This window comes from Callithrix jacchus, chromosome 3 (genome assembly GCF_049354715.1).
Source record: "Callithrix jacchus isolate 240 chromosome 3, calJac240_pri, whole genome shotgun sequence".
NCBI lineage: Eukaryota > Metazoa > Chordata > Mammalia > Primates > Cebidae > Callithrix > Callithrix jacchus.
Genome location: NC_133504.1, coordinates 16149725 through 16163320, shown reverse-complemented (window position 1 = coordinate 16163320; position 13596 = coordinate 16149725). Strand labels below are relative to the sequence as shown.

Below are 13596 nucleotides of genomic sequence, written 5' to 3'. Positions count from 1 at the left end.
GACAATCACCCTATTGTCTGAAATGACTGCTGCTGTCACGGTTTTTGTGGAAAAGAATCCAGAATCCCTGGTTGCTATTAGCAATTGTTTTGGAGGTTTTCAAGGAATGCTACAGATAAATTCCATTGCTTATGAAATTACACCCAAACGGCTTTCTGCCACATTTGAGCATCTGGTATAAAAACGATGGGTAGTGAGGAGACACAATTCCCAACCATGAAATGTGGATTAACAGAAGATATAATAAGACAATTAAAATTTTGAGAGTGTAATATTCCCACTCTGAAGCAAAGTGGCTATGAGGGCTGGAGTACACACACATTTTTTCTTGAACTGGGAATAGTGGTAGACAACACTCTATTCATTATTTGGAAAGTAATACCTTTCTTGGGCAGGAAGAAATAATAGTTTTTGCCAACAAAGTAAATGTTGTTTAATATTGCAATAGAACTTAACATGATTTTAACTGTACTTGAGGTCTGAAATAAATAAACTGACAGCAGGTGACCTATGTATTCTTACGTAACTTTTGCAAGTGGAAATAAATAGTTTAAATTTCTTCATATCTGATGGTGGTGTAGAACTTGCAGTAAAGGATCAACAGGGTACATTATTATCCTATACTGTTATTGGTTCAACCTGTAATATTGGTTTTAATTGTGGAGTTATACAGTTCCAAGGTCCTGAAGTTTTATCATTCGCATTGCTGTTGGCACACGAGTTAGGTCATATGTTTGGTATGCAGAATGATGGTAAAGATTGTTGCTGTGGTCATGGAATATGCATGCTGTCTTCAAGAACATAAAAGGCAACATGGTGAAACACCATCTCTACAATAAAAAAAGAACACAAAAATTATCCAGGTGTGGTGGTTCCAGTGACTCAGGAGGCTGAGATGGGCATTGAGCTATTGAGCCTGGAAAGGTGGGGTTGGCAGTAAGCCATGATGGCACCACTGCATTCCAGCCTGGGAGACAGAGCAAGACCCTGTCTTAAAAAAAAAAAAGAATATCGAAGACAAGTCTATTCAGACACAGGAATTATTCTATGTTGGTCAGGTTTTTCATCTAAGCATGATTTGTGTAACTCAAATCCAGAGAACATCATCACAGAGGAGTGCTGTGGGAATGGAGCTGTTGAAGAAGGAGAGAAGTGTGACTGTACATCCTTACAATTGTGTGCAAAATATCCATGCTGCTTAGCAAACTACGCCGTGAAATCTGGGGCTGCCTGGGCTTCTGGGCTTTGATGCAAAAATGGCTAATTCATGCTATCGGGCAATATGTGCAGAGAAGAGAACAACCAATGTGTTATCTCATAGTGTTTCAATAAAAATTCACATAATTGTCCAGAAGTTAAGAATGTGTAGAAGAGGATCCACTGATGGGCAGTGGCTACTGCTATGAAAAGGGATGTATTAACTATAAACTGTGTAGACACAGTTTTAGCAAGAAAGCAAACAGTGCAAATCAGAGTTCCTACAGAGAAATTAATACCCAAGGTGACCATTTTGGTCACTGTGGTATCTGAGGCTGAATGTGTAAGATATAATGTCTCAGATATCTTGCGTGGGAGAGTCCAGTGTGAGAATGTGAAAGAAATTCTCCATCTGAGGGATAACTCTACTGTGCACTGAATTCACATCAGTGGTGTCACCTGCTACAAAACTGACTTTCATCGGGGCACGACAATAACTGATATTGGTGGAGTGAAAAATAGCACAGGGTATGGTCCAGAACAAGTATACATTGACAGGAAGTGACTTCATATCATTTTGGAAACTCTTGTTCTTCTAAGTATTAGAGGAATCTGCAACTATAAACATTAGTGCCACTGAAACCAAAGGTTGAAAATACTCACTGTCTGATACAGGGCACTGGAGATAGTGTTGATAGTGGCCCATGCCCTCCCCACTCCAAGAAGAAAGCGTTGTGCAAAAGGATTTTCTTGATAGTAATTTTTTTATTCCTTTTTCTCTTTTGTTTTGCTGTTTGTTAATTTTGCTTTCAATGATACATGGAAAAAAGAAAGAAAAGAACAATAAGGAAAAAAAATCATCTAAAAAAGTGCAAATTGTTCAGACTTCACCTAAGAGAGAAGAGCAAACTGTTCGAACTTCACCTAATAAAGAAATGCAAAATGTTCAACTTTCAGTTATGAACAAAGAGCAAAATGTTTAAACTTTTATCAAAAAAATAGCAAAAATATACTATTTCAGAAAATAAACACAATTCTGAATGAAAATTTTCATCTGTTAATTTTTAATGACCTGGCAGAAGAAATGTTATTGGGTATGTTAGAGATTGTTGAAAAAATGTTTTCAGAGATCTGTTATATTATTTAAGAATCACAAACATTAGCCATTCAATGAAAATGTTAGTACTAGAATATTAATACTTTACACAATTTTAAGTAATTTTAGTGGTTTAGTTTTCATGAAATTAGTCTCATGTTTCCTAGGCCAAGGCAGGGCTCATGGATGATGTGTGTACATGTGCTGTCTCCCAATTTCAAACTCCTTGCCTTTTCCAATATGCTTTGTCATAAGAAGGATGGGTATTGATACAATATAGCTTTCCGTTGCCAGTCCTCTCCTTATTAGTGTCTTCCAATGGAGCAGCTAGAGGGAGACTGGAAACCTGAGATAACAGTTTCATAGTTGTTCATGTCAGTATTGGCTCAGTAAAAGCTTTCACCTTGGCAGTAGCTGTAGCTCTCAGTCTGCACATTGTTTTTATGTTAAATTGAAAACTTCAGACAAATAAAATTTAGCAGAGTTTATTAGAGGAACAAATCATTCATGAATTATTGGCACTCAGAAATGAGAGAGATTCAGGGACCTCTACTCAGCAACATGGCTATGCAGTAATTGTAGAAAAAAAACAGTTACTGATCTATAGAAGCACAGTGATTGGTTATAGCTGGGCATTGGCCTTATTTGGGCATGATATCATAAGGCATATGCCTTATGTGGACATGGTCTGATCAGTTGGCACCCTGTGATTAACTGAAGCCCAGCTGTGATTGGCTGGCTCTAGATCATGAATGATCTAGCAGATATCTGCTGGTAGTTCCTAAAGGGCTGCTTTTACCTGGAGAAAATATACTTTGGCATAATCCATTAAAGTCTCGCAATATTGAGTCCTTTCAGAGTTCATGAGTGTGAGATAGATGAAGTTCAATTATTGGGGGCATAGGCCTTCTAGTAATTATTTCACAAGGGATCAATCTATATTTTCTAGTGGATCATCCATCAGTAGTAGCTTTGATCAAGGCCAGCCATTCGATTCAGCTGGCTTTGCTTAATGCCATTGTGTTTGTAATACGCTATTTAACACTTTATTATTTTTCTAGCAAAATGAATACCTTCATTGCTGGAGATTTCTCCTGGCATGCCCCATAAACAAAACACATTTTCTAGTAATTGGTTTGCTTCTGTTATAGCATCAGCCTTCTTGCATAGGACAGCTTTTTATGCAAACAGACAAAAAGCATCAAAGTTGGCAATTGAGTAAAATGTTCAAGTGATCCAGTAAGTGGTGAAAATGTATCAGCTGAGGATATGTTCTTACCAGAATTACAGGTTTGACAACCCAAACGCCAGTTATAACCCGCTTCAGCAATTTCAGAATAGTCACCTCACCATTTCTTTTCATGATTTGTATCATCTCTACTCCGTAATGAATCAGAGCATACAGTCTTAAACAGTGAAAACTTTAAAAAGTCAGGAAAGATCAGGCAGCCATGAGTGTCCACTTAACATTGAATTTACATATTTTTAATGCCAGATTTTTTTCCCCTCCATATCAGGAATGCAGCACTGTTTATTAAATAGTTATTATAGGTAATTGACTTGAATTTGTATCATAAAATTCATAACAATTTCAGTACTGTCTGACTTAGCATAAAAATCAGCCAATGCATTTCCTTAGTATATAATTCACTCTTGTTACACTTGATTTTTGGTTAGCAGTTTGACGAGTCAATCAGTCTCTTCAGTAGAGTTCTGGGAATACTTATCCAGTACAATAGTATGAGTAGATTTCTAAGAAATACGTGTAATTTCTGAAACACATAATAACACATCTATACAAATATAATTCAAAGAATGTTTGGACTTACTTATTTGGCAATGTTTTCACATAATTTAATATATAGAATAACCCAAATTAGCTTAATGTCTCTCTCCACAAAGACAGATCTCTTTTTGATGTTTCCAAAGGCACTAAAAACTTCCGAGGTTAATTTGAGGTCAAAAAAAATACTTAATTTCAATTTGGTTTCTGAATGTATGTCAAAAATATGAAGTACGTGAAAACTTGGATCAAAATAGGATCACAGGCTACTGTGTGCGATCGTCATTAATTTAATCAAAGTACAATTTAAAGACTTCCAAGACAAATACGGAAAGCCAGTTGCAGAACAATCTTAGTTCTTTCAATAGAGAAGACAGTTTTCTCAAGCCAACAAAAACCTAGTAAAGACTACTTGAAGTGCAAGAAGTTATCTTAGTAAAACACAGAATCTTTGTTTTCTATGGCCTAGGCCATTTAACTAAAAGATAAAGAAAACCCTTTCATAATTTCCTTTAAAGAGCAGACCAAAATTCCAAGAAAACTTTGTTGTTTAATGCAAGGGAACAAATTCTAGTTTTGTATCAGTGTACTCTGGGTGTTAATATTCCCTTTTTAGAAGAACTTATAACTAATTCCTTTCTGAGCTCATCTAGCTAAATCATACATAAAATTCCTTTCATGAGATTCATCCTTCACAAACTCTTGACTCCTTTATCCATTCAGGTTTGTTTGCTTGTTTGTTTTTCAGACGGAGTCTTGCTCTGTCGCCCAGGCTGGAGTGCAATCGTGCGACCTCAGCTCAAAACAACCTCCACCTCCTGGATTCAAGTGATTCTCGTGCCTCAGCCTCCTGGGTAGCTGTGATTACAGGTGCCCACCACCATGCCCAGCTAATTTTTTTGTGTATTTTCAGTAGAGACGGGGTTTCACTATGTTGGCCAGGCTACCCTCGAACTCCTGACCTTGTGATCCACCCACCTCAGCCTCCCAAAGTGCTGTGATTATAGGCATGAGCCACCGTGCCTGGCCTGTCCATTCAGTTTTATCCTACATTTTCCCTCTTGTCATTTTAGAACCAGTCATTTTACCTTAGGAGAAAAATTATTTTCTTCTTCCCTTAACAAAACATTTTCATACCTTATAGTTTTTGGGTATAAAAACACAAATCCCTTTTATACTTGCATATAGACTTTTTTCCCTTCTCATTTCTAACAATTTTATTTACATATAGTAATTAGAATTCTTAACCCTTAGTAACCTTAGTTTTCAGTGAACACTAGGAAGCCAGGAATTTTGAACCATCTTTCTTGGTAGCAATTTGTAGATCAACAACCTATGAATCATAATTTCAAGAAACATGTGCTTTCTCCTAGTAAAATTTGTCAGTGTGGCATAAAACCTGTTTACTAGCAGTTCAAAGTGTCTTTGATAAGGAACTGTAGATGAGGAAAAATATATCTGTCTTAGGATTTTTTGGGCTAGGCATGAGAATCAATGTTTGTATAGCCTCAACTTTCCATTCTGGGTGATAAAAATGTTAAAACCTTCTGGTACAGGGAGGACATATTTCATATAGGAATTTTATTTTGCATACATCTATTTAGCTCAACTTATTAAAACAATTATGCTTAAATTATTCATAGAGATGAGACATTAAATAGCTTGCAATCATTTTAACTTTCTTGCTGAAAAATTTTATCCTTATGATAAGATGAGCTTTTTATCAGGAAACCTAGGTAAAAGAGGTTGTATTATATTTAAAGCTGAGAACACTGAGGATATGTCTCTCTTAAAACAACAACATTTTTATTTATGTAAGATTACCCAAGACACATATACTTGAAAATTTGGGAGTTAGTTTTCATTTTTCTGAGAAACTATTTAGTTTATAAATGTGCTTGTTTTCCTTTAAGCCAATTAAACAGAATCTCTTCTACAATTTAATTCTGGCACTATCATAAGAATATAGACAATATTAATGCAGGGTTTTGTTTTTTTTTGGTTGCTGCTTTGCTGCCCAGAGACTTCTGTCCGGAACTCACTCAGTCCCAGCCTGGCTACAGGAGGCAACCCGCCTACTCAGCCTGCCGGTCTGTGCCTGTCTTGCACTCCAATCCAGATTCCAAGCTTACTGTGAGATCCGTGCTCAGACCCCGACAAGAGTGGATGTGTAAGCAAGCGTGGTGGACACTCCAAGTGCCGGCACAGGAGTGAGTTCTCTCTATATGAGGCTTGGGTTGGATCAGGCATGTTGTGAGTGACTCCCATGGTGGACTCCAGCATCCAGATGAGGGAAACGTGGTGGCACCCAAATAGCAATGCCCATGATCCTGAAGCCCCAGAGGGCGTGTTACAATGTGCTAACAACTCTTTTAGTTCCTCCACTGGCAGCCTGAGTGGGCTTGTTAACAGCTACCTCAGTCCCATTGCCCCACTCTGGCCTGGGGATCTGGGGCTAGCCAAGCCCCACTGCTATTTCCAATCATGTGGGGCAGTAGGCTACAGTGCTGCCTGCTTCTACCTGTTTTTGGCAGCGTCCAAAATTCTTGTCCCACATCGAAGAAGAATGAAATCATTCTGACAACTAGAGGGTGAAGAGGGTGGAAAAGAGATTTTGAGCAACAGAACAGCTCTCCGTAGAGATGGGACATGAGGGTGGTCCCCTAGCAGAAGTCAGGTGGTCTCTTTCCAACTGTGGCTGGATCCGGGCTTTTATGGGCTCAGATGAAGGAGTGTGTGCTGATTGGCTTGTGAGTATTTAAAAATGCCTCAAACAAAGACACCACTCAGAGCTGTCCAGGACAGTGTTAAAAAACAATTAGGGAAGGGTAGGTCTATGTAAAATATGTAAAAAGTGGAGATCAATCAGAGGAAAGCATGCCAAAAAGGAAGAGAGGTTCTCAGTTGGGTCCATGGATTTATTCAAGACCTGAAGTTTGGCTTTCAGGCTTTAAACTGTCTATGGTTTGAAGATCAGGTTTCACCAGGGAACTGCCCCTGTCTGCCTATAATTTTTCTGCCTCCTGCTGCTATCAATATCACACATATATATCATATATAAACATATGGACAGGTATAATAATACAAAACTCACTAATTTATTAAATCATACCTGTATCTAGATTGTTTCTTCTTTCTGGCTTATGAAATAAGACCCCTTGGCCAAAATGCTTTACTTGTATTTTTGAAAAAAAGAAAAAGGAAGGGGGAAAAATTAACTTTTAGAATTTTCATTCATCAGTTTCCAAATAGTGATTTTTTAAAATTTTTCTCTCTCTTCTTCTAAGTCATCATCTCTAAATTTGGAATTCCAAGGGAATAGCCCTTAGGTATGGTCATGTAGAAAATGTACATCTCAAAGGTGCAGAACTGAGACTTTAAGCCTAAATATCATCATTTGCCTGTTGCAAAAAAGAGGAGCATAAGAAAAAGCCCAGTTAAGACAAGATGGCCAGAAAATGCACCTTAAACAAAGATAAGGCTTGTTACGTAGATTTAAGTCAATGTGCACTCTATTGAGAGCATTGCTAATATTTAGTACTCGTCATATTCCACTGTACAGATGAAGGCACCCTTACAAATAGATATTTCCTTCATAGATGTAAATTTTTCTTGCTGAAAGCACTCAAAGTAACCAGCTGAAAATAGGTCTTATGCCATAAAGTCTAATTTTGGAAATTAATTGGCTAGATGGGCAGTTCTCCAACCTAGCTTGCATCCTTTAACTAAAAATACTGAGTGAATGGAGTATACTGAAGAATAAAACAACCATTTTTATGGCTAAATACAGCATAGACACTTTAAATCTTGCCTTAGAGCGAGATGTTGTCCCATCTTCTGTTTCTTTTCAAGATTGAGTGAAAGACCAATTATCTGCCTTTTTCTCTCAAGAAATTGTTTTGGGGCATAGAAAAATCAGGAAAACAAAAAAGAGCTGGACAGAATTGACAGAGAATTTAGTCAGCAGAATTTTGAGAAAAGAGGTTTTAGCATCCTGAGAGTTTCCCATGGGTAAACATGGAATTAATGCTTAAAATGGTTGTGTTACTGACCATGGGTTCTTGGGCTCTCAATGCAACAGAAACTGACATGAGGCCAAAAGAGTTTTCCCACACATGGCTTCATTGGAGCCTACAGCCAAGCATAAAGGAGAGAATTCCTCAACTCTCCAAAGAGTGTTTGTAGGGCTTTTTTTTATGAGTCAAAGCAAGGTAACTGACATCAGGGGTAGGGTATATATGCAGGCTGGGTTGCGCAAAGCAAGTGAGGGGTAGGGTATCAGGTCAGTATTATCAGGCTGCCACAGTTATCTTGACTGAGCATAACTGGCCACGTGATGATGTGACCAGTGGGAATAACACTGAAAATCAATGTTCAGCATTCCTTCCTGAGGTGGGACATTCTGCAACCTTTGTTATCTCTAAGGCCAGTTCCTGGAATTCTTTAAGTAAAAGGGCTCTTAGCAATATGGTATGGTGTGGGTTTGGTCATCACTGGAAATTCATGAAAGAATGCTCCTGTAGGGTGAGCTGAAGTTAAGCCCCATCTTTACTCTATCTCAGTCGTTAAAAGGGTTAGCTTGAAGGTTCTTGACTGAGTAAGGAGTAAGTCCCATAGTGCTGAATGAACTGACCTGCCAGGAGAGCTACTACCTCTGATACAATCAGTAGATTACATTTATTTACATAATACATATTATTAAATTAGATCAACTTAAACATATTATTTTATGCAAAGATGAGAAAATAGACAATCTTAAGATCTTTAATATTATACTTATAAAAAATGGAGATTCTGTTTTCAAATTCCTTTACAAATTATAAGTCTAAGATACATATCTATGTACTTCAAATCATTACAATTTGTTATAGAATGGAGTAAGTTGTGCACATTTATATGCACACACACAAAATGTGTAGGTTCCTCTGAAAATTTTACATTTTATTCTTAGTCAAAGGCAAACACAAGAAAGAGGTATAATAGCATCAGGGAAGGACGTGACTTAGCTTCTTACTTCTTGCAGTGTGGTCAGCAGATAGTTTTATCTATCAGTCATTGAACCTGTGTTGTTGCTTGATTTGCTTCTAAGGCATGATCTCTTTCTTCTCTTCTTCAGATGTTGAGCCCAAGAGCAATTCTGATTTTTTTTTTTTTTTAAGACAGCGTCTCACTCTGTTGTCCAGGTTGGAGTGCAGTGGCACGAACTCAGCTTACTGCAACCTCTGCCTCCAGGGTTCAAGCGATTCTCCTGCCTCAGCCTCCCGAGTACCTGTGATTACAGGCGTGCACCACTACGCCTGGCTATTTTTTTGTATTTTTAGTAGAGATGGGGTTTCGCCATTTTGGTCAGGCTGGTGTCGAACTCCTGACTTTGTGATCCACCTGCCTTGGCCTCCTAAAGGGCTGGGATTACAGGTGTGAGCCACCATGCCTTGCCCAATTCTGTTCTTTTTAAGAGATGGGATCTCACACTCATAGGCACTGCAGTTCAATACTGCAATGAACTCACATAATCAGTTCACTGCAGTGTTGAACCCCTAGACCCAAGCGACCTCAGCCTCCCCACAGCTGTGGTTTCAGCTGCACTCCACCATGGCCAGCAGTAGAACGATTTTTAATCAACAGCCTTCACACTAAATCCCAACTGTGTCTCAGAGTCTGCTTCCCAGGGAACCCAACATGTAGCAATGTGTCATTTAAATGGAAAATAACTATAAGTGTAAAATCTCAGGCTTATATTTACTCTGGCCAGTCCTGTCTTCTTTAGGTTGTAACCAAGATCAACTGTAGCACAACTGAATAGTTTAAGAGATATCCTGTGGTAGTAATTAGTATCATTAATCAATATTTCTAGGACTTGTATTTCTGGGTTCTTCCTTTAAATCAGACTGGCCAATGAGATTTTTATTTTTTTATTTCTTAATTTTTATTTTGAGATGGAGTCTCACTCTGTTGCCCAGGTTGGAGTACAGTGGCACGATCTTGGTTCACTGCAACCTCCACCTCCCTGGTCCAAACAATTCTCATTCCTCAGTCTCCCAAGCAGCTGGGATTATAGGTGCATGCAATGAAGCCTGGCTAATTTTTTTATTGTATTTTTTAGTAGAGATAGGTTATCACCATGTTGGCCAGGCTGGTCTAGAACTCCCAGGCTCAAGTGATCCGCCTGTCTTGGTGTCCCAAAGTTCTGGGATTATAAGTGTGAGCCACCATGCCCAGCCCAAGGAGGCATTTAAATGAAAATTGAAAGGTTTAGCTAATAAAATGTAAACAAAAGTTTTAATGTGGCAGTGTTAAATATGATCTAACATATTCCCTTCCCTTTGACACAGCAAGCAATCATATCAAGATGGAATCCAGTACAAATTAGAGAAGTCTTTAAAATGATTCTACAAGAATTTTTCCTATCAATTTTTTTAACTACAAAATCAACTTATTTCCAATCACTGCTATATGTACAGGTAAATAAGGAGAAATGGGATTAAAGAAAGAAAAGTGAACTTTGGATATTTTAATTACTATTGTTAGGGATTCCGAGAAGCACCTCTTGAAGGATTTGAAATTGCAGTGAACAAACCAGTGTACACAAAAATAGGGCCACATTAAGTTGAAACCACTCACTTCAAATTCAGAAATGTTATTGTGAAAAACTATTAATTTTTTTAAAGTAGACATGTGTAGTACTTATTAATATAAAGGCCTTAGGGTCTTCTACAGCCTGTAAGAATAAGTAAATGTTTGTTAAATGAAAAAATAAAAGAAGCACTTCTAAACCTTTCTAGTTTGGAACACTGCTCCCCTACAATGCATGTAACCAATCCCTCAAATTAAATACATTTTTGTATTTCAATATTCCAGTGATTTTTAAAGACACTAACTATATGTGAATCTTAATTTGTCCAAATGTTTAATATAAATGTTACCTCATGAACAAAAAATTAACTATAATAGCAATGAGAAAGAGAGAAAAGAGAAACTACCTTCTATTTCACTGGAATATTTTATTTTACAATTATAGCGGTACTAACATATCCCTTTGAAAGAGGAGGCGGTTAGGGGCTGGTTAGGCATATAAAGAGGGTGGGCCTCAGGATAAGGACAGAGAAAGGCAATGTTACAGAAACAACCAAGATGGCACCTGCACTGCCTCTGCAGCTTATGGTGAAATGTGGTTAAGAATTTCCCCTTGTGCCAGGATGCTGCTCAGAATGGACTGTCCCAACTTAGGCACAGGCACAACAAATCAACCTAAATGTTCTTAACTTAAACCAGCTCATTATATTTTATTAACATGGCATTAGCATTTGCCTAGGTATTCATGGGTAATAACAACATGAAGTCATTGTGGGCAACCTCATGCATCACCCTTAGGAGGGAACTTTACACCTCCTATTTGGGCAAAATCCAGAGAAAATGTCCTGACTTCTGCCAGATAAAAAACACAAAAGTCAGCCCCATTTCTGGAAACCTGCTTTCCAGCCCTCTCTCTTTGCTAAGAGCTTTTCATTTGATTAATCAATTCTATTCTACTCATTATCTGATGTCCATAATACTTATTCTTCTCAGATGTGGGACAAGAACGTGGACCTAGGTTAGGTACGGACTATGAAAAGTGCAATGCCATCCAATATTATCATCTTCTTTTATGTAACACTGTCATTCTTTCTTTGAAGGATCTTGGGTCTATGAGGATCTGTGACTAAAACAGAAAAGATGCTATGTGACTTTCTATGCTGTCATAAAAGTTTCCCCCTGGGATACTCACCATTTGATGTCTATCAATACACCATGAAAATGCCAAGCAGCCATAGAGACAGGTATAGTTCTTTCAGTGGGAGCCCCAGATACCACAGCTGAGGTCCGAGCTGTTAGGTCCTGCCTAGGACCTTCAAACCTGTAAGAGAGCCTTCAGATGATGTCAATCTGGTCTTCAAGCTGCCCAAGCTGGTAGTGAGTGAGCTGTCTCTACTGAGCCCTGCCCAAATGGAAGGTTTGACAGCATAACAGACAATGCAGGAAAGGGCACCTGGGAAAGAAAAAGGGGAAATATGAACGGTGCCCTGTAATTGCCCTCACATACTGCTTGAGGGAGTACCTCACCAACAGCCCATGTAAAAGCTCAACTTGAGCTTGACAATCTCCTTAACTTGAGGGAGATGAAGTTGTATATTTGCAGAGGCCAAAGAAACTAGAGGTTGCAGGAAACAGTATTGATCATTTAAAATCATTCTAGTAATTATCAATGTAATTTCATTCCTGTCCAGGGACCCTTGCATTTGACACTCCTTCTGCCAGGCATCCCCTTCCAGATAACCATCTCACTGACATACATGCCACTATATTATCCATTTCTAAGTGACTTTATTTTAAAAATTTTTTTATTTATCATACTTTATATTCTGCAGTAAATGTGCAGATCATGCAGATTTGTTAAATAGGTATACATGTGCCATGGTAGTGGTTTGCTGCATCCATTGGTATTTCTACATTAGGTATTTCTCCTAATGTTATCCCTCCCCAATCCCCTCACCCCCTGCTATTCCTCCCCTAGTCCCAAACCCCCCAGGCCCTAGAATGTGATGTTCCCCTTCCTGTGTCACTTGCTGTCAATCTCAATCCACTGATTTTTTTTCCCTTATAATTTATCACAAAATACCACAGACATCAAATGAATTTGGAAATTATGTAAGCAGACTGAGAAAAGTCCAGAGGCGAAAAATAGAATCTAATTATTTGCCATTTAAATATCTTAATTAAGACAAGAAGTGCAAAAGCAAAAACAAAACAAAGCATTAAAGTATCATCCACAAATATAATGTTGTTTGTAGATGTGGTAGAGGATACATTTCTAAATGCATTACTCCTCATACCTTTAAACTGGAATTATGGTTCCAATTCCTTCAAGTTATAAAGTTCTTATTATTGGAACTATATATAAAATTAAATGGTTACCATAGTTTTGTGGGCAAGAGCTTGATCTCAATCCTAGACCTGTCTGTGCTTTGATTGCTAGATTTTTCAGCTATATGATTAAGAAAACAAAAGCAAAGAAGTCATTTGGATAGGGAAACGTGCAAATTTTTAGACAGTCTATTTCTTAGGAGTAAACATGTTTATTGCCAAGAAAATCTAGATTGAAATACTATAACAAATCAATCACATAATTTACGTCAAACAGTAATTTACCACTGTTGACATTTTGACATGTAGCACTGTTGACATTTTGATTTTGAGTAAATTGTAACATCTGAAGTAACTGGCATTTAAAATTACTTAATAGATTATACTTAAGGTTATAATCACAAGTGTGTAGTTATTTCATTGAGATAGAACTGTGCTATTTGTTATTAACACTTTTAAAATAATTTTGCAAATTATATCATTGGATTTACCAATAATTTAAGTATTTAGGAAAGTTTTGTCATAAGAGAATTAAATATTTAATAGAACACCGAATACTTTATATTTGTCAACACAAGTGTGTTTAATAGATTTTGGTTACTTCAACAAATCCTCCATG

The 13596-nt window shown here is 37.6% G+C and overlaps 1 protein-coding gene across 9 annotated transcripts in view; it reads left to right on the top strand.

Annotated features, from left to right (window-relative positions):
• Nucleotides 1-10835, top strand: part of ADAM29 (ADAM metallopeptidase domain 29) — a 57453-nt gene extending 46618 nt beyond the window's left edge. For 8 of the 9 annotated variants that reach the window (XM_078366238.1, XM_078366237.1, XM_078366235.1 and 5 more), the window contains 2 exons: nucleotides 4825-4946; nucleotides 6098-10835. In XM_078366238.1, the coding sequence (XP_078222364.1) occupies nucleotides 4825-4934 (110 nt within the window). In that variant the 3' untranslated portion in view covers nucleotides 4935-4946; nucleotides 6098-10835. The remainder of the gene's footprint in view (nucleotides 1-4824; nucleotides 4947-6097) is intronic. The other variant, XR_008479970.2, reaches the window with a different exon arrangement.
• Nucleotides 10836-13596: the final 2761 nt, after the last annotated feature.